The 22,100-nt window shown below is 42.4% G+C and overlaps 1 protein-coding gene across 2 annotated transcripts in view; it reads left to right on the top strand.

Moving 5' to 3' along the window:
• The window catches only part of lamb2 (laminin, beta 2 (laminin S)), a 90,225-nt gene that overhangs the window by 24,309 nt on the left and 43,816 nt on the right, over positions 1-22,100 (top strand). For both annotated transcript variants that reach the window (XM_061736845.1, XM_061736844.1), the window contains exons 3-9: positions 1,851-2,020; positions 2,107-2,242; positions 6,725-6,798; positions 6,879-7,067; positions 8,078-8,141; positions 18,596-18,798; positions 20,709-20,829. In XM_061736845.1, the coding sequence (XP_061592829.1) occupies positions 1,851-2,020; positions 2,107-2,242; positions 6,725-6,798; positions 6,879-7,067; positions 8,078-8,141; positions 18,596-18,798; positions 20,709-20,829 (957 nt within the window). The remainder of the gene's footprint in view (positions 1-1,850; positions 2,021-2,106; positions 2,243-6,724; positions 6,799-6,878; positions 7,068-8,077; positions 8,142-18,595; positions 18,799-20,708; positions 20,830-22,100) is intronic.

Genomic DNA, 22,100 nt, shown 5'->3' with positions numbered 1-22,100 from the left:
CGAGTCCTGGGGGGTAACTCTTTAAAGATCCTCTCATAAAGCCCCCGGGCCTCCCACCCCGGCTGGACGACTGGTTTACCCCTGTTCCACCAAACCGGCACTGGCCCGGAACCAGCTCTGGAACCGGTTTGGTGGAAAAGGGGTATATGACAACTAGGGGTGGGTAAAAATATCGAAAAATCGATGCATTGCAATTATCCTCGCCCTGATTAAATATCGATTAAGCGAAGCCTCTGAATCAATTCACCTCCAGGCCAGTGGGGGCGCTGTGCGCAACATTTTCTTATGATTCGCGTTTTGTGGACGGTGGCTGCACGCGACCAAACAACAATAAAATGACGACGATGGCAAGCGGAAAATCTTTCAGATCAGACATTTGGGCTCATTTTGAATTCCCATTTAAAGGTATTGTGACATAATTTTTAACATGCTTTTAACACTATTAAAAGTCTTGGCCAATATCCCTCAAATGTGTCTAAAAAGGTGTAACAAGAAAAACTTCACTCCAGTACTCCATGCCTGGCTTTTTTTATGACGTGTTTTTTGCGCAGTGAAAAACGCGTCCTTTCCCCCTTTCCTGTCAATCATTGCCCCGCTCCTCCTCCTGAGGTCGTAGGCAAAAAAAAAAGGAGAGCGCGGGTGGAGAGGAGAGAGGCGGTGGCCGTCTCTCTCCCTCCAGCCCGCGGCTCAGTGCTGATGGGCAGGGAGCTGGGTGGAGGGGGCGGTGATTTAGCTGGTCTATACGTATAGGTCCGCCACCCAACCAGACGCACCGTTTTTGCATAATTATGCGGAAAATCCCAGAAAGCACACAATACACTGAATGTTAAAAGTTCGTTTTTTTTGGGTGTAACTGATGTCAAGACACCCAACTAAACATAAAAAATCACGAGAAACGGACAAAAGTCGAGTGGTGTGTGAAGCCCCTTTCACAGAGAGGGCGCAAAGCGGCGACTGCTACCGCGGCGCAAGAGCTCTGCCGCTGATTTCGGCACCGTGCGAGAAGGCGCCTGCCGCGGTGTTTGCAAGCTGCCGCGGTGCAAACACCGCGGCAGCTTGCCCGAATTGAACATTTTTTAATTCCATCGTGCTTCGCTGTGACGACATCTCGGTGCGTCCAATAGGAGAGAAAGGACAAGAGAGAAAGTCGTGTCCAATAGGAGAGAAGGTGGTGGATGCTCTGCGCCCTACACCGCGGTGGGCGCGGTGCAAACTGCGCTCTATGTGGTGCCAGGCAGAACTAAAATACAACAGCAACACCACAAACCTGCGGATCATGTTGACACAGAACTGTCATGTGTTTTTAACTTTTGTACTACAGTACAAATGCACAAGTGAGCCATTATGGTGCTGCTAAGTTTAATTGCCCCGTTCATTTCTATGTGAAGTAACATGCCACGTGTTATAGGCATGAAAATAAAAATAATGAAAAACTGCCAACAGGTATTTGTGTATTTCTACGTCTTACTGAATCGATATGGAAGCATTTATATCAATATCGAATTGATATTGAATCGAATCGAAATGTAATCGAATCGTGAGGTTCTTAACAATAGCCAGCCCTAATGACAACTGTCCACGTCGTTTGGCCTCATCAAGCCCTTCTGTCGGGATTGCCGAGGTTTATTATCCCCCCAGCGAGTCCCGGATCGGCCCCCTGCCCCCCCCCCCCCCCCGGTTGGATGACTGGTTTCCTGGTGTTTTACTTCCTCGTGACGACAGCTTTGATGTAGACGGAAGCGTCCTGATTAGCTTTACCCAACGACCTCATGAATAACCTCATGCTCTATTTGGGGAATGGTGCCACTTCCTGTGCACTTGAAAACTGACTTCCTGTTTCCTTCCTGCAGCCCTGGCGGCGGCCGTGGCCCAGGAGCCGGACCACAGCCACGGCTGCGCCCACGGCAGCTGTTACCCGGCAACCGGAGACCTGCTGGTGGGCCGGGAGAAGAGCCTGAAGGCCTCGTCCACCTGCGGGATGATCCGGAAGGATCCGTACTGCATCGTCAGCCACCTGCAGGTGAGTGGCGCTGGAAACCTCCGGTGGTTCCCGTGGTTCCGGTCTCACCGGAGACGTTTTCATCGGCCGATGTTTTCCCGTTTCAGGATGAGAAGAAGTGTTTCGAGTGCGACTCCCGGCGGCCGTACGACCCCGTCTACAACACCATCAACCACCGGATCGAGAACGTCATCACCACCTTCAAACCGCACCGGAAGAACTGCTGGTGGCAGTCGGAGAACGGTGAGGTCTAACGCTGAATTCTGACTAAATATCGTCGTCAACGAACCTTTATCACCTGAGGACAAACGAGACGAAACGAACATGCTGGTCATGTGACGATAACGATAATTAAATATATAATGCAATATCGTAGAGGAATAAAAAACAGACTAAAATGTAGATTACAAAATAAAAACTCTGCTAAAATGTGTCTTTATTTTCATTGACCAAAACGAGAGGAAATGTTCTACCAAAGATCCTTAATGTCCATGTTTTCAGTAGTTTCCTCTGATTTAGTCTTTAAACCGGTTTAGTCTTTAGATCTTTGGATCCACTTTCCTACATAGACGTGGAAAAGAAAACCCAATGTATCGTGGAAAAAGAAAATACAGAAGAGTATTAGGGCCAGGCAGGAGAAAAATAAAAATTATATTTTAGAGGAGGAAGATTTTTTTTTCATTATGCACTTTGAGAAAAAAGTCAATTTCGAGAAAAAAGTTGAAATGTTGAGAAAAAAGTCAAAATTTCGTGAATAAAGTTGAAATGTTGAGAAAAAAGGCGAAATTTCGAATTTATTCACAAAATTTCAACTTTATTCTCGAGGTGCACAATAAAAAACGATCTTCCCCTCTCAAATATTTTTTCTCCTGCATGGCCCTGATACTCTTCCGTAGTATTTATTTAGTATTAAAATGCCTCATCCGTGGAGGGAACCTCATAAATCAGCAGCGTTGGGAGCAGATTGAAGCCCCGCTGGAGTGAAAGTGGAGGGAATAATCTGGTCTTTGAGGACTTTGATTTGAGCGAGAGACTAAAGGGTCGTCTGGGACAAAAGGTCCAGTTCAGGCCCGGAATAGAAACCCGGCCCGGGCTAATTTTAGCCCGTTGGTGCCGGTTGTCGGGGGTAACAGGGGTTGGATTGTGGTTGTCGGGGGTAACAGGGGTTGGATTGTGGTCCTGTAGCTGCAGCAGCTGCATCCGGACGGAGGACAGGACTCTCTTCATCTCTATCACTGTCATCCCTTCTTCTCTGTTTCTTCTCTGTTCCTCTGTTTTCCTGAAGAACTGCCGCTCTGTTCACCAGCTGTTGATGTGTTGTGAACAAGTTGGTTCTGACCCGGTTCTGCTCAGATGAACAGACTCTACTCAACCCGGATTCTAGACAACGTTCTTTTCTATAATAAAGTCACGTCTGTTCTAATATCTAACTTATATAACTTAAGAATGTTAGACTTTTTAAACTTTTTTAGCACCTAATTGAAAACCTTGTGAAAGTGAAACCCAGAAAGAACATGTGGTACATTGTCCGTCCGTCCGTCCTTTCTCCATTATCCATCCATCCATCCTTCTTCCTCCATCCATCCATCCATCTTCCTGCATCCATCCATCCTTCTTTCTGCATCCATCCTTCTTTCTGCATCCATCCTTCTTCCTGCATCCATCCATCCATCCTTCCTCCATCCATCCATCCTTCTTCCTGCATCCATCCATCCATCCTTCCTCCATCCATCCATCCTTCTTCCTCCATCCATCCATCCTTCTTCGTCCATCCATCCATCCTTCTTCCTGCATCCATCCATCCTTCTTCCTGCATCCATCCTTCTTCCTGCATCCATCCATCCATCTTCCTGCATCCATCCATCCTTCTTCCTGCATCCATCCATCCTTCTTCCTCCATCCATCCATCCTTCTTCCTGCATCCATCCATCCTTCTTCCTGCATCCATCCTTCTTCCTGCATCCATCCATCCATCTTCCTGCATCCATCCATCCTTCTTCCTGCATCCATCCATCCTTCTTCCTCCATCCATCCATCCTTCTTCCTGCATCCATCCATCCATCTTCCTGCATCCATCCATCCTTCTTCCTCCATCCATCCATCCATCTTTCTGCATCCATCCTTCTTCCTCCATCCATCCTTCTTTCTGAATCCATCCTTCTTCCTGCATCCATCCTTCTTTCTGAATCCATCCTTCTTCCTGCATCCATCCTTCTTCCTCCATCCATCCATCCTTCTTCCTGCATCCATCCATCCTTCTTCCTGCATCCATCCTTCTTCCTGCATCCATCCATCCTTCTTCCTGCATCCATCCTTCTTCCTCCATCCATCCATCCTTCTTCCTGCATCCATCCATCCTTCTTCCTGCATCCATCCTTCTTCCTGCATCCATCCTTCTTCCTGCATCCATCCATCCTTCTTCCTGCATCCATCCTTCTTCCTGCATCCATCCATCCTTCTTCCTGCATCCATCCTTCTTCCTGCATCCATCCATCCTTCTTCCTGCATCCATCCTTCTTCCTGCATCCATCCATCCTTCTTCCTGCATCCATCCATCCATCTTTCTGCATCCATCCTTCTTTCTGCATCCATCCTTCTTCCTGCATCCATCCTTCTTCTTCCTGCATCCATCCATCCTTCTTCCTGCATCCATCCATCCTTCTTCCTGCATCCATCCTTCTTACTGCATCCATCCTTCTTACTGCATCCATCCTTCTTCCTGCATCCATCCATCCTTCTTCCTGCATCCATCTATCCTTCTTCCTGCATCCATCCTTCTTCCTGCATCCATCCTTCTTCCTGCATCCATCCATCCTTCTTCCTGCATCCATCCTTCTTCCTGCATCCATCCATCCATCTTTCTGCATCCATCCATCCTTCTTCCTGCATCCATCCATCCTTCTTCCTGCATCCATCCATCCTTCTTCCTGCATCCATCCTTCTTCCTGCATCCATCCATCCATCCTTCTTCCTGCATCCATCCTTCTTCCTGCATCCATCCATCCATCCTTCTTCCTGCATCCATCCTTCTTCCTGCATCCATCCATCCATCCTTCTTCCTGCATCCATCCTTCTTCCTGCATCCATCCTTCTTCCTGCATCCATCCTTCCTTCTTCCTGCATCCATCCATCTTTCTGCATCCATCCTTCCTTCTTCCTGCATCCATCCATCTTCCTGCATCCATCCATCCATCCATCCATCCATCCATCCATCCATCCATCCATCCATCCATCCATCCATCCATCCATCCATCCATCCATCCATCCATCCATCCATCCATCCATCCATCCATCCATCCATCCATCCAGGTTTTTCATCAGCAGCAGCAGTTTGTTTTAGTGTTTTATTTCTGCTGGTTTTACAGTAACAGAACCAGAGGGAACCCCAGGGAGGTTCCTCCTCCAGACCCGGGGCCTCCGGAAGTGTTTTTTGGGGGGGGATTCTCCAACTTTTTCTCTACTTTCCTGCCAGAATCTAAAAGCTTTTTCCTGTCGAGACGCCAGAGTCTCAGTTGCTGCTTCACTTAGCGCTGCAGCATCGTTCCTCCAGCTGTCAAACCGGCTCCCGGTTCCCGTCAGAAGTTCTTTACTGGTCCCCGGGGCCACATGAGGGACTCACATTCATTCAGTCTTTATTTCATTTCATTCAGTAAAAGAAAAACAAAACAGTTCAATATAAGTACAACAAATCTCTTTCCTTGAATGAAAGGGAACACAAAGAAGACTAAGCTTATTTTATCCGTCCCTTTTTCCTAAGAAATCACATTTCAATTAATGTAATAAGAAAAATAACTAAAAAAAATTACAACAAAGTTATAAAATAACACAAAATAGCTGTCGTCAAACACAGAGAATCGTATTCTTTTTTGATTCAAAGAAAAAAATGACAATGCTGCTAAAAAGAGAGAGAGAAAAAAAAGAAAACCCACCTAACTTAACAATTATCATGATATTTCTTCATAAAACTGGCTTTTATTATTCATTTAAATGTAATGTTTGATTTGCATTCTTTGACTTCTGTATCCAGATTGTTCCATAAACTGATACCTTTTACAGAAACAGAATGTTCCATTAATTTTGTCCTGAATTTCTTTTTTTTAAAGATCTCTGTTCCTTTTAAGTTATACTTATTTTCTCTTTTTTCAATTTTTCTCTGTATATTGATTGGCAAAATGTTGTTATGAGCTAATTTCCACATAATTAGCAGAATTCTGTGGTCCAATAATTCAAGAAATTTCAACAGTTTTAACTGAAGGAATAATTACGGAGGGGAATCAAGGCCATGCAGGAGAAAAAATATTTGAGAGGGGGAAGATTTTTTTTTATTGTGCACTTGGAGAAAAAAATCGAAATGTCGAGATTAATGTTGAAATACAATTTTGAGAAAAAAGAAAAAGAAAGAAATTGTTCTTCAACGTCTCAAAATTGCAACTTTTTTCTCAACATTTCGACTTTTTTCTCGCCATTTTTTCTTTTTTCTTAAAAAATGTTCCTCCTCTAAAATATTATTTTTATTTTTCTCCTGCCTGGCCCTAATACTCTTCTGTAAATAATGGATTTGAAGGACGACTATATTGTTTTCTACTAATTATTCTTAGGGCTTTTTTTTTGTAAAATGAAAATAGACTGAGTATATTTTTTGCAAGCATTTCCCCATAATTCAATGCAGATCAGAAGGAAATGTGTTGATTGCGATCCACTTTGAACGCTCGTGTTTCTCCTCAGGGAAGGCGGACGTTTTCATCCAGCTGGACCTGGAGGCCGAGTTTCACTTCACCCACCTGATCATGACGTTCAAGGTGAGCTCAAGGTCAAGGTGCCGCCGTGACCCGGGTGACCCGGTGACCCCAGATCGGACTGACACCCGGTTGTGTTGCAGACGTTCCGGCCGGCGGCCATGCTGATCGAGCGGTCGGCGGACTTCGGCCGGACCTGGCAGGTTTACCGCTACTTCGCCCACGACTGCGCCGCCGCGTTCCCGGGAATCTTCCAGGGACCGCTGAGCAACGTCAACGACGTCGTCTGTGAGTCGCGCTACTCCGACATCGAGCCGTCGTCGGAGGGAGAGGTGAGGAACCGTCCTGATGAGGCGGCGCTTCACGTTGCCTTAAAACGTTTTAAATTAAATTTTCCTAAAATAAGGCCTTTAAATGTCTTATTTTGTCTTAAATCTCAATCCAAGGGTCTTCATTTCTGAATCTTAATAGATTTAGAGGGAATTTCAGTCATCATTAAAGTTTTCTTACACTTTGAAAAGGAAAAGTTTATTTAATCGTTTTGAGGAGAAATAAACCGAGGAGAGGAGAAATTTGTTTGAAAATTGTATTAAAAAGTCTTAAATTTAACTTGGTCAAACCTGCAGACGCCATGTGACTTATCTTTAGTGTAAAACCTCACAGGAACGCCGTATCATTAAAAAGTTTTCTTTCAGTTTGAAAAGGAAAAGTCTATTAAATAGTTCTGAGGAGAAATTAATCTGTTTACCGGTTATTAGACGCCTCGGTCAAGGTTGCCAGGTTGGGCAGGTTTCAGTCCAATTGGGCGGGTTGATAAAATCTGGGCTGCTTTTCCTGGTTTTTACAAAATATTTAGGATACATTTTTTACAAAAAAGTTTCCATTATGGCAGAGAAAAGTAGAAACTTACACAATAAACTCACTGATATTTTATTTGCTTTAATCTACTCAACATTAATTTTAGTCTTGGTTTGGAGCTTGAACTTTTTTGGGGCTAATTAGTGGTGATGTGAAGCTTGAAATCTATTCCACATTTAATCATTGACGGTTTTAACATAGAGAATTCATGATTCCGGCTGGTTTTTCATTATTTTGGAGGGTTTTTCATGGCGTTTGGGCTGGAACCTGTCAGCCAGATCTGGCAACCACGACCTCAGTGCTGGATTTCTTGGTCGCGTAGTCTCCAGGAAAGCAGATATGGGTGAATGTAAATCTGGGTTCAAAGTGTCTTTTTTGTCTTAAATTTGTTTGTAAATGGTATAAAAAGTTTTAAATTTAACTTAGTCACACTGCAGACGCCCTAAAGTGAGTAACGTGAGTAACAGAGGTGTTTCCTCCTCAGGTCATCTACAAGGTTCTCGACCCGGCCATCAGGATCCAGGACCCGTACAGCCCCGACATCCAGAGTAGGTGAACCCCGTCTCTCCCCGTCTCCCCCGTCTCCCCGTCTCCTGGACCGATACAAGGTTCTGGTGACTCAGCACCCAGCGATGGGTCATGAGTCATGTTTCCGTCCGTCGGTGTTAACACCGTCACCCCCCCACCCCGACAGGGAGGACATGGATGTGGAAAGCAGCTGGTCTCCCCCGTCCCCCCGTCTCCCCCCCGTGTTTAGACTGGCAGGACGTGATATCGGTTCCCAGAAACACTAACGGAGGCTGGCGCTCTTCACCGCCTACGAGTTTCACACTTTCAGATATGAGTGTTCCGTTTTATTGGACTCTCCCCACGGAAATGGGCTCTCAATCAGCATAAAAAAATTGATATACTCAGGGTTCTCTTTTTGTTCATTTATTTTCCTTTAAGATAATTTTGCAAAAAGTTCCCAGGCAATAACCTAAAATGATGATAAAATAAATGACAATTATGACCATAAAACCATTCTAATGTGTGTCACGTAACCCAAATAAATAATAAATATACATCATGAAGCCTTTTATGCCGATTACCATAGCAATAATGTTACGCTTCAACCCATAATAACTTTCATAAAGCATCAATTCATAATAAGTGTTTTTATTATCAAACCAAATACTTTGATATCCAAAATATCATATGTATATCTAACTATCAAAAGAATAACAGACAACAATAACAGCAATAAAGCTAAAAAGTAACATATTAACATATGAAATGTATTCTATGTAATATAATGAAAACCGGGCCTGTAGTTTGTTTACTATATGAATGAATAGCGTTTACTGCAAAGAAAACTACAAGTCCCAGCATGCATCACGCGCTGGAAACCAGGAAGTGCATACGGCTAAATTTTACCGCAGCAAACTTTTAACACTAATTAACACCACAAATGCTGTCAAATGAACGCGTAGGGCAACGCAAAAATGCTGTACGTTATTTTTAACTAATTCAGCTAATATTAACATTATTAATAATAGAGGTCACTTAAACACAACAACGAGGGTGTGAGGAAGACTATGATGATAAAGAGAGGAAGAGATGGATCTGAGGTAGATGAAGCAGTTAATAGTTTATAGTTTATTCTGCAGTTATTCTTCCTGGGGTTCGACACATAATACACAGAACATTACAACAAATAAATGAAAAGCAAACCTAAAGAGGTAGCATATAAAAAAAGAAAGGAAAAACTGAAAATAAAGAAAAGTCAATCCGTTTAACATTTAGAAATAAATAAAAACAATACATATTCATACATTTTAAAACATCAACAAATTAAAACAATGTATAGTTATTAGGGGTGTAACGATACACTAATCTCAGGATACGGTACGATACACAATATTGAGGTCACGATAACGATACGATATTATAGCAGTATTTTTTTAACAACCTTGAATGAGGAACATATGACTGGAAAAAATAGTCTTTTATTTGAAAGACACAAAATACAAAACAATGCTGTGTGTTTGCCCTATTGTTACAGTTTGTAATGTTTTATAACTGTTTAAGTTTTAAAGAGAAAGCCAGGCCAACCATTTTCCACAAACTGAACTAAAAGTAAATGTCAGGTTTGCATTATGATCTTCAGTTTCATACAAGTACAAATATTTAGACACAAACTGAATAGTTTCTCTCATGTCTGATTTGACTTTTTTCTTTTCCAGAAATTTAACAACTAAAATTAAATAAATAAATAAAAGTAAATAAATACATTTTTACATCATAAAACAGATTGATTCATGCTCACCTTATAAGTGTAAGAGGAGATTTATTTTTGTTAAGAAGGTTATTTTGGTAATTCAGGGTTGATTATTTTATAAATATATTATTTATATTCTGATGTAAATCAGGGACTATAATGACACTAGTCAGTTTATCTGTAGTGATTAGTCTGTTTTAGATTGGGCGGAGTGATACGCCACAGTACGGCACTAGGTGCTGTGTTGATGTTCTAAAATCCTACACTGTTGAGGGACAGTAAAGTACACTGGAACTCAGCAGAAGTTGTCCCCGTGTTTATCCTACTCACCACCCCAAAAAGGTTTAATTTAATAAGGTAAGGCTTAACTCTACACCAGACTTAAAAGTTCAGAGCTCAAAACCCCGCTAGAGTCCCGTGATCGGGACCGCAAAAAGGTACTACTTTCTTCTGAGCAGAGTAAGATTTTGGTCCGCGGGTCGAGGCGTGGTCGCCACGCGCGGTCAGCTGCGCGTTTCTAGTCAACACAATAGATTAATATTAATAACCCAATATCGCGATACACTTTGTCACCTCCACGACATGTTTCGTGGTGTTTTTGTATCGCGAAATTTCGTGGCACGATATATTGTTACACCCCTAATAGTTATCATAGTTTGCACCAATAACCATTTTGAATAAATATTCATTTATTTATATATATATACGTATATATACGTATATATATATATATATATATATATATATATATATATATATATGTATATATATATATATATATATATATATATATATATATATATATATATATATATATATATGTATATATATGTATATATATGTATATATATATATATATATATATATATATATATATATATATATATATATATGTGTATATATATATATATATATATATATATATATATATATATGTATGTATATGCTATCTACATTATTTATTTTTTTTTTTAATTCAAGATCTTTTTATTAAAATTTTCACAAAGTAAAAAAGGTGAAGTGCTGCATGTCAATTACAAACATTTTGATTAGGCATGGGCATGTTAATCATAGCATACACCAGTGTACAGAATATAAAAAACAATTAAACAGTATGAAAAAATATAAAATAGTAACAAAAACAAACTACAGACCAAACTAATCCCTCCCCTGTCACTGCCAGATTACTAATCACAATATGAGGTCACTCTATCATCAAAAGCCTGCACTAGGAATACAAAAGAAATATGAAGTATAGTTCACAGGGTCTGGAATGCTTCTAGAAAAGGTCCCCACACTTTCTGGAACTTATTTGATTGCTGAAGCGAGTATCTAATTTTCTCCAGTTTTAAGCAGGACATGATGTCTTCCAGCCATTGCGCACGAGTAGGAGGGAAGGGATCCTTCCACCTGAACAGAATTGCCCGACGAGCCAAAAGGGAGGCAAAAGACAAAGTGTGCCCCTGTGCAGTGGTTAACTTCCTTCCTCCCTCCATGACCCCAAACAGGGCAGTCAGTGGGTTTGGTTCTAATCTGATTTTAAGCACCAGAGAGAGAGTATGGAAGACTTCCATCCAGTATTTGTTTAGACATGGGCAGGACCAGTACATGTGGATGAGAGAAGCTTCTGCTACTTTACATCTTACACAGTATGGACTAATATCTGGGTACATGGAGGATAACTTTGCTTTGGAAATATGAGCCCTGTGTACCACTTTAAACTGAATTAAGCAGTGACGTGCGCACAGGGAGGTTGTATTAACCAGTTTGAGTATGGACTCCCAGGTATCCTCTGATAAGGGAAGCCCTAAGTCCTGCTCCCATGCTGCTTTGAGTTTATCTGTAGGGGCACTCTTAAGATCCAGCAACATGCCATAGAAAGACGAAATGAGCCCCTTTTTGAATGGGTCTGTGGCAAGAACTTTGTCAACTGTGGTCAAGCCTATCGATGCACCAGGGCTGGGTGTCTGGGAAAGAACAAAATGTCTAGCCTGAAGATACCTAAAGAAATGTGATTTTGGAAGGCTGAATTTACTACTTAACTGCTCAAAAGATGCCACGGTGCCGTCTATGAACATATCTCTAAAACGAATCATACCCCTCCTGTGCCATTCCTGGAAGGTGGGGTCCTCAAGGGATGGTTTGAAAGAGTGATTTGATGCAATGGGGCTAAGAAGAGAGAAGCTGTGAAAACCAAAAAACTTCCTAAATTGGGCCCAAATTCTAAGAGAATGTTTAACCACTGGGTTTTTGATTGATTTAAGTGAAGGAAGTGGAAGTGAGGAGCCGAGTAGGGCAGGAATTGACAGGTCATCAGTTGGATGTAACTCCATCGCCACCCAGTCAGGGCGGTCAGCGCCGTCGCAGTAGAAGGACCAGAATGCAAGGCAGCGCAGGTTAGCAGCCCAATAATAATAACGAAAGTTTGGGAGGGCCAGACCACCTGCAGACTTAATTTTTTGAAGGTGAGTTTTGTTCAAACGTGGCCGTTTACCCCGCCATAGGTATGTAGATATAACTGAGTCAAGGGACTGAAAAAAGGAACCAGGAATAAAGAGTGGTAAGGTCTGGAAAAGGTACAAAAATTTAGGTAAAATGGTCATTTTAACTGAATTGATGCGACCCACAAGAGACATTGACAGGGGTGACCATTGTGTAAGGGTTTGTTTGGTCTCATTTAACAATGAGATAAGATTCTCTTGGAGCAGGTCTTTGTGTTTCCTTGTCACAGATATGCCTAAATAGGAGAATTTGTCATTTGCGATTTTAAAGGGAAAATTGGAAAGGTCTAAAGCATGCGATTCGAGATTGGTAGGGAAAAGCTCACTTTTGCTGAGATTCAGTTTATAGCCTGAGAGTTTCCCAAACTGACTGAGAAGTGACAGCGCAGGGGGTAATGAGGCCAGAGGGTGAGAGATGAAAAGCAAGAGGTCATCGGCATAAAGCGAGACCTTATGTTCCCTGCCACCTCTCCAGATACCGGACACATCCTCACAAGATCGGAGCGCTGTGGCAAGCGGTTCGATAGCCATGTCAAAAAGCATGGGACTAAGGGGGCACCCCTGACGGGTTCCACGATGCAGATTAAATGGTTTTGACCGTTGAGAGTTAGTACGAATTGAGGCTGTTGGGTGTAAATAGAGAAGCTTAATCCACAGAGCAAAGTTCGGACCAAAACCAAACCTGTCCAGCACAGCAAAGAGATAATCCCATTGGACGCGATCAAATGCCTTCTCCGCATCCAGAGAGACAACGCATTCAGGGATAGCCTCAGAGGCAGAGTAGATAATATTGAACAGTCGCCTTGTGTTGAAGTAAGACTGCCTACCTTTAATGAAGCCAGTTTGGTCTTCAGATATAATTGTGGGGAGGGCATTCTCCAGCCTATGGGCTAGGACTTTAGCTAGGATTTTAGCATCTGTGTTTAAGAGGGAGATGGGCCTGTAGGAGGCGCATTCAGTAGGATCCTTCCCTTTTTTAGCTATGAGGGTGATGCAGGCCTCCGAAAAAGAAGGAGGGAGGGAACCGTGGCTGAAGGATTCTGAAAGAACTGTAGATAGCAGTGGGGAAAGCAGAGTAGAAAATTTCTTTAGAAATTCCGCCGGGAAGCCATCAGGGCCAGGACATTTACCCGACTGCAGTGAAGAAATGGCTCGAGTAATTTCCATCAGGGATATCGGTTCTTCTAATGTCTTCCTTAGATCTGGTGAAAGACTGGGAATACTAAGACTATTTAAAAAGTCTGCAATCTCATCTCGATCAGTCTGAGATTCCGAGGTGTATAGCTGGGTATAAAAGTCCCTGAATGCTTCATTTATGAGTAAGTGGTCTGTAGTTACATGGCCATTTGGTAATCGAATCTTAGAAATATTTTGTTTAGCCTTAGAGCCTTTAAGTTGGTTGGCTAATAATTTGTCAGATTTGTCTCCATAAACATAAAACCTGGTTTTACTTTTCAGAAGTGACTGTTCAATTGGGTGAGTGGTAAGCAGGTCAAATTTAGTTTTAAGTTCTAGCCGCTTTTTGTAAAGATCTGGGGATTTAGTCCGAGAATATTCTTCATCGACCTCTTTGATTTGGCGGGCAAGGTCTGATCGCTCCCTATAAGATTTTTGCCTCACCCTAGCAGTGTAGGATATAATCTGTCCCCGGAGATAAGCCTTGAGGGAGTCCCAGACAGTTAGACTAGACATTCCTGGAGTCATATTCGTGGATAGGAAAAAGGCTATTTCCGTTTCCATAGATTTAACAAAATTTGTGTCCGACAGCAGAGTTGAATTGAATCGCCACTGTCTGTCTCTCTGAGGTAGGTCAGGAAGGGACATGGTTAGAACCACAGGAGCGTGGTCGGAAATGACAATGCTCTGATAAGCACAGGAATGAACCAGGGGAATCAGTTGATTATCAATAAAAAAATAATCAATCCTCGAGTATGTGTGGTGCACTTGTGAGAAAAAGGAGTATTCTCTGTCACATGGATGTAAAGAACGCCACACATCACAAACACCGTAGTCAGAAAGGAACGCCTGAATAAGACGGGCTGACTTACTTGCTGTGCCGGGGTTGGTAGAGGATCGGTCTAGGACTGGGTCGAGCCAGCAATTAAAATCACCACCCAGTATGAGAGAATATGTATTAAGGTCAGGGAGCAGTGAAAACAGTCGTTCAAAAAAGACTGCATCATCTGAATTAGGGGCATAAACGTTCACAAGTACGACCAATGTATTGAATAATTTCCCAGAAACGATCACGTAGCGACCAAACTTGTCAGAAATCACATTGTGCTGCTCAAATGAAACATCCTGACTGATCAGAACTGAAACTCCTCGGGCCTTAGCTTGAAAGGAGGAGTGAAATCTCTGCCCTGACCACCTCGGGAACAGGCGGCTATTATCAGAACTACGAATATGAGTTTGTTGTAGAAAGGCTATTTCTGTTTTAAGGTGTTTTAGATGTGAGAAGATCCTCTTCCTTTTAACAGGGTGATTCAGACCCTTAACATTCCAGCTCACCAACTTCAAGTATCTACTCATAATATCTAAGAAGAAAAATTAGGTGTGCACAATGACCTAGGCAAAAAAAAAGAGAACGGAAAGGAGGTTGAATGTGACCCACATTGAGTAATGAGTTGAAAAGAGTTAATGCAAAGTTTCTGGCAGTGACATATCCCCCCGACCCACCCACCCCCACTAAGACAGCTGCTATAGAAAAATAAAAAAAAAAGCAGCAAGCTCTTCAAAACAAACAAAGTGCAATAACGCATCTTCCAATCCTACACACTAATAGCTTTTGCTCCCGTATCATGGGTGTATACCTATTAGCACCTTAAAACGTGTAGATATAAATAAAAAAAAGGAATACCCTCTCAAATCTTGACCTGGAAGTCCCGATATGAGCCCAGAAATATTTGTACAAAAATATAAAATATAAAACGTCCGACTTAAGCAGCGTAAAAGTAAGGTTAACAGCTTACAATTATTACAAAACTTATAGGTAAATCGGAAAAGCTTTTTCTTTTTTTTTTTTTTCTCTCCCTCTTCACCACTTATTTTCCCCCTTCCCTCAAATAGCCAAAAAGAACTGCAAATTAATAATATTTGCAAAAGGGCAGTCAAACTAACAACAGAGAAAATACTGGTTGTCGCGGGGTTACTCACCCTCCCCTCAGGAATAATGTGGCTCACGTAAAAAAAAAAAAAAAAGAGAGAGAGAAAAAAAGTCAGTCCGTGAGCGTCAGTGAGCCGCACCGGGCTGCAGGCGGAGCCGTGACAGCCTCCAACGGTCCCGTTACGGCGGGTTTGAAGTTTTGCTGCGACTCGTGATGAATTTGCGCGCCTCATCCACGGAGCCGATCCACTTCCTGGCCCCCCCGGACAGCGTGAGCCGGAGCCGGGCGGGGAAGAGCAGAGCCGGCCTCAGACCCAGCTGGTAGAGCTCCGACATGACTCCGCTGTATTCCGCTCGTTGGCTGGCAACTTCGGGGCTGTAATCCTCCACTATTCGGATGGGGTGGCCGCGATATTCCACCTTTCCTCTACGGCGCGCCTCCCTGATGAGGAGATCTTTCGTCTGGTACCGGTGAAGGCGCAGGATGACCGGACGCGGTCTCTGTCCCGGGGCCGGCTTGGCGGCGAGCGAGCGGTGCGCTCTGTCTATCTCTGGCGGTGACGGCAGCGTGTCGTTCCCGAACACCTCACACAGCAGCTTGGAGAAGAAAGCCGCCGGAGAACCGCTCTCGGTCGACTCCGGTAAGCCCAGGATACGGATGTTCTGCCTTCTGCTTCGGCTTTCCAAATCCACCACCTTAGCCTTCAGCCGAGCATTATCATCCCGTAGAGTCGAGCAGATGCCTTCAAGGTCCGTAACTCGCTGGCTGAGGTCTTCTGTGGCGAGTTCAAGGGACGAAACCCGTTGGCCATGGTCCTCGACCGCGAGCCGCGTTTGGTCGAGTTTGGAGTCGAGCTGACTGAAAGTATTTTTGAACTCGGCGGCCAGGGCAGCGCGGTGTTCCTCCAGCAACGTGGTAATGGCCGCCAGGGTTAAGACAGCGCCAGCCTCGTCCTTTTTTCCCGACTTGCCGCTCTTCGAAGCCATCTCGGAGGTAAGTGGGCTCGTTCGAGACAAAAAAAAAGAAAAACAGCAACAGGGAATCCCTTTTAAAGGAAAAAGTTTGAAAGTTTGAGGGCTTGGTGGTTTAAAAAGTTTGGCATTTACGGGAGCACTCACGAAACACGTCTACTCCATCTGCTCACCCCTACATTATTTATTTAATAATAATTAAACAAGTTTTATATGTATCTATTCAAGAGATGTTTCTTTACTAACAATTTGAATTATTTCATGTTAATAGTTTAAAGAGTTTGGGAAGTGGGTTCCATGCAGACGTAGCTCTGTACATCACCGTTCTTTTACCAGAGTTTGTCTTTTTGTTTCAGCAGAGAAAAATTATGTTTTTCTGAACTGTAACATCATTTTTTGTTTATAACTTGCAGGGTTTTTGATATGGATACATTTCTTACAAATATTAATAAAGAATTAAGTAATCTTTCTCTTACCATTAACCAGCTTTTTATGCATTTTAACTACATTTATCTGTAATTTATCTCTAATGACAGAGATGCCACTTCCCATTTTACTAACCATTTTATGTAGATGTGTTTTCCATGAAAGCGGTCCGTGTTTTGGTGTCGGTTTCGTGCCGAGGCCCGTTTGTTTACGGCGGCGCCGCAGACCCGGCTCCGGGCCGCCAGGGAGAGATTATATTACATATTCCTGCAGACGAGGCCAGCAGGCCCGGGACTCCGGGTCGCCGGTTCTGGGGGATTAAATATTCCCACGGAGCATTTCTTCCTTCTGGTTTGATGCTAATGATCCAAACCAGGACAGGAAACTGGACCGGGAGCTTGGAAGTAAAGAACTGTTCTGTTTCCAAACTATGAAACTGAGAAGAACAGGGTTTTTGTGAAACAGCTGAATCAGAACTGTGTCTTCACGGACCGAACACGGACCGGGATTTACATGAATCTTTACTGGTTGAATATTAACCAGGTTAATGGTCTTAACCTGTTAATCATTAAAGGGGAACTATTATGGCATTTAATGTCTATTTTAAACCTTGAATGTCTTAAAAACAAGATTTTGATTGTTTTTTCTAAATAAATTAGAAATTCAGCCTCTAAACCATGTCTTTATCTTCCCATTCTCTAACCTCATTATCTATGCAGGATTCTGAGTGGGCGGGGCTATGATAATGAGGCACTGTGCTGATTGGCTGCCTGAATGACGCGATACACCGCTACGAAAAAATGGAGGAAGCTCCGGCTGGCGGAGTTAGGCCCGTAGGCTCTGCGTTGGTGTAACGCGGAACCATAATTCAGGCTTTATGCGTGCGAGCGTCAGCGACAAAATCAATTCCACTGCTTTATTTTTTTTATTGGACTGTCCGCAGCGACGCAGCCGTGTTGAGCTCAACATTTGTCGGACGCCCTGCTTCTATTTCCTTCCTGCCACTCGCGTTGAAAGCCGGTTGAAAGCGCTGTAGGAAACAGTCACGGATGAGGAACGGCTGATCCAGTTAGTTGAAATGAGAAGTTATCTCTATGATTCCTCCTCATTTCACTACAAAAACCTCAATAAAGTTCAGCTGCTGGAGGGAGATGGACAGAGAGACGAAGTCACGCAGTGCTACGATAGTCGGACACTCGTATGCAGTTACACGCTTTTACAGTTGTGGGCGTGGTTTGCATTTTGGTTCCGTAACGACAGGAGCAGAATCTTATTGGCTCGTAGATCCACATCACACTGGACGGATCATCCGGGCGGCTGTACAGACACTGCAGAATTTGGTTGTTTCCTCCTTCTCTGAGTTGCTGAGGGGAGACCACTTTATATATGTTAAAGACAGAAAAAACCTGGTTTTCATAATAGGTCCCCTTTAATCCCAACCGGACACCAGGACCAACTTCCATCATCCTCCATCGTTCCTGGAGTTTCTTCCGTCCGGAGATCAGAACGATGTTTGAAGGCGTCTTTCCTTCCTGATCAGTTTTTAGGAGGAAGTTTGAACACATTTCATCACGGAGAGAAGGAGATGTGAAGGATCGGACCGTTCCTCCATCCCTGCTCGGGGTTCCTCATCTCCCGTCGTTAGCTGCTAATGTTGCTGCATGCTTTCTGAAAAACGGGGTTGGTTTGTTCACCTCTGTTCCCGTTATTCACCTCTTCTCCTCCTCCTCCCACCAGACCAGCTGAAGATCACCAACCTGAGGGTGAACTTCACCAAGCTGCACACGCTGGGGGACAACCTGCTGGACCCGCGGGCCGAGATCAAGGAGAAGTATTACTACGCCGTGTACGAGCTGGTCGTCCGCGGGAACTGCTTCTGCTACGGACACGCGTCCGAGTGCGCGCCCATCGACGGCATCCGGGGAGACATCGAGGGCATGGTGAGGGGGAAACAACACAAGTTTCTTTAGAAAACACTTTTAAGGCAAGGGAAGTTTATCTGTACAGCACAATTCAACACAAGGTAATTCAAAGTGCTTTACATCAACATTAAAAGCAGCAACACACAATTAAACAGTAAATAACAAATAAAATGAAATAAAATGATAAGAAAAGAGGTAAAATAATAAAAAGCACAAGTTGTTAAAAAGTAAGGGCAAAGGAATGTAAATCACCATTACTCCAAAGACAGTCTAAACAGTTGAGATGGGTTGCTTTCGACCCTGACTTTGAGCCAGCGAGGATTGATGGGACGTTTAATCACTGGCACAGAATGGGTGTCACCTGCTATTGCTTAATATCGTCGAAGGGAGAATTTGATAGCTTCCAGAAAATCTCAGATACGTAGGGTTTAGAAAAAAATGATTTCTTTAGGTACCTTCAAACCAGGACTTATTTTAATGATGAGATAAAACCAACAGAAAAATGTGACGCCAATTTAATTGACATGTTTATTGACATGTATAAAAATGGCAACAATAAGAAACTTGTCTCAAAACTGTACTCCCGTATTCAATCTACCAAAAATCACTCAACAGATAAGATTAGATTAAAATGGGAGAAAGAATCTGGAATTGTCATCACAGAAGAAGACTGGTTGAACATGTGCTCTGTGCAGTCTGGCTCTACCAGCTCCGGTCTCTGGCGAGATTTCTGCTGGCGGAGTTTAGTTAGGTATTTCATAACCCCTAAGTTAAAATGTAAGCAGACAGGGGAGACGGGCAGGGGTCTATGCTGGAGGAACTGTGGAGAACAGCTGGCAGATAATTGTCATATATTTTGGAGCAGCCCAGCTATTCTGCCATATTGGCAAGAGATCATACAGGGAATACAAAATATTTTTGGTGATGTAATTGATTGCTCTTTCTCCGTTATTTTTTTTGGGCAACATCGCACGCCATTTATTGGTGCGTGATAAGTGCCTACTCAAAATATTGCTAGCAGCCAGCAAGAAACCGGGTCAAATAGTAGTATTACAAAAGTTACAAAAGTAATCTGTAACAATTCGTACGGTGAATTAAACCAATTTTAAAAACTTTATAAACAACAACAGATGGACGAGCGAAAGGAAAACAAAAACAAAACAGGACAACGTGAAACATGAAACACATAAATAAAATTGAATTGAATTGAAATTTTATTTCGAACATGAAACAGTAGTGAAAACAAAACAAAACAATAATAATCAATAATAAATAAATGTAAATAAGAAAACAAAAAGACTTAAATATAAATAAAAGCATGCGTCCATCATAATTAACATGCTCGAAAAGGAGTAGGAAGAAGTAAAAACGTATTAAATTCTATTTTTATTATTAAATTCTATTAAACTCTATTTCATTATAATCAAAATTAATTTAATTTCTATACAAAAAACAAAAGATATATGTGTGTATGTGTGTGTATGTATATATATATATATATATATATATATACACACACACAAAATAAAACAATCATGGTGAGTTATATGTTAGTGAATATGAGTTTTAAGATGAGATTTAAAACAGGCATATAAGGAGCCGGGTGTAAGTGCAGCAGCTCGGTCCAGAACCAGGACCGGCTTATCCGTCAAGTTTTGGATTTAAAAATATGGGACATTTTCCTCCGCTGTCCCACCAGCCCAACCGAGGTTACATTTCAAGACATATTTGCAAGAAATCTAAAATAACCACTTACAAACTACAATAATGTGCTCAGAATCTGACAGTTCTACCTTTGTTGACACTGAAATGCTGTGGACATTCCTATGTATGTAATTCCTATAATAGTCTAAATGAAAACAAAAGTGAATTAAAGCACATTTATTTATTCTAAATAAGCTTCAAGTGAAACATTTATGTTCCCCCAGGTTCACGGGCGCTGCGTCTGCAACCACAACACCAAGGGGCTGAACTGTGAGCTGTGTGACGACTTCTACAACGACCTCCCCTGGAGGCCGGCGGAGGGACGGAACACCCACGCCTGCAAGAGTGAGTCCAACCAGACCAGACGAGACTAGGAGGGACGAGTCTCCAACGACTCGAGACTCTGTACTCGGGTCTCAGCACTTGGGCCTTGGGACCCGGGTCTTGGGCCTCTTGTCTCGGGACTCGAGACAAGAGGGATCAGGACTCAAGATTCGGGTCTTGGGATTCGGGTCTCAGGACTCGGGACTCCGGCCTTGTGACTTGGAACTCAGGTCTCAGGACACGGACCCCGAGACTCGGGTCTCGGGTCTAGGACTGATTATTTTATTGATTAGTCGACTAATCTAAGGAGTAATTGGACGATTATTATTATTATTATCCTGTTGTTCAATTAATAAAAACCATAATGTATCAAATAAATATTAAAAATCTTTAATAATATAGTTTATTAGACACAGTTTTGCACAGCAAAATAAAAATATAGAATAAAATTATACAAAATAAAAAAGGCCTGTTTACTCTAGGCAAGGCAAGGCAAATTTATTTGTATAGCACAATTCAACACAAGGTAATTCAAAGTGCTTTACATTGACATTAAAAGCGGCAAGACATAATTAGACAGTAAATAATTCGACATAATTAGACAGTAAATAACAAAGTTGATTGAATAAGATGATAAGAAAAGAAGTAAAATAATAAAAAGCACAATCTGTTAAAAATAAGGGCAGTAGAATACAGCAGGTAAGTTTAATTTAAGAGTACGCTTGAGTAAACAGTAATGTTTTTAACCCTGATTTAAAGGATCTACAGTTGCAGCAGACCTCAGGTCTACAGGAAGTTTGTTCCACCGGTGAGGAGCAGAATAACTGAACGCTGCCTCACCTTGCTTGGTTCTGGTTCTGGAACCACAACAAACCAGATCCAGATGAACCTCAGGGGTCTGGGAGCTTCATAGCAACTAACAGATCAACCATGTATTTTGGTCCAAGACCATTCAGTGCTTTGTAGACCAGCAGTGAGATTTTAAACTCTATCCTTTGACTAACTGGAAGCCAGTGTAGTGATTTCATGACCGGTGTAATATGGTCCAGTTTCCTGGTGTTTGTAAGGACTCTGACAGCAGCGTTCTGGATCAGCTGCAGCTGCCTGATTGATTTCTTGTTAAGGCCTGTAAAGATGCCATTGCAATAATCCAACCTACTGAAAATGAATGCATGAATAAGTTTTTCCATGTCTTGTTTAGATCAAAATCCCCTTAATTCTAGCAATGTTTTGCTCTAAACAGTCCAAAAAAACTTCTCCTGTAAAAAATTACAAAACATAACATAAAACAA

The sequence above is a fragment of the Cololabis saira genome, chromosome 12, assembly GCF_033807715.1.
Source record: "Cololabis saira isolate AMF1-May2022 chromosome 12, fColSai1.1, whole genome shotgun sequence".
Classification (NCBI taxonomy): domain Eukaryota; kingdom Metazoa; phylum Chordata; class Actinopteri; order Beloniformes; family Belonidae; genus Cololabis; species Cololabis saira.
This window is presented reverse-complemented; position numbering and strand designations above follow the sequence as displayed.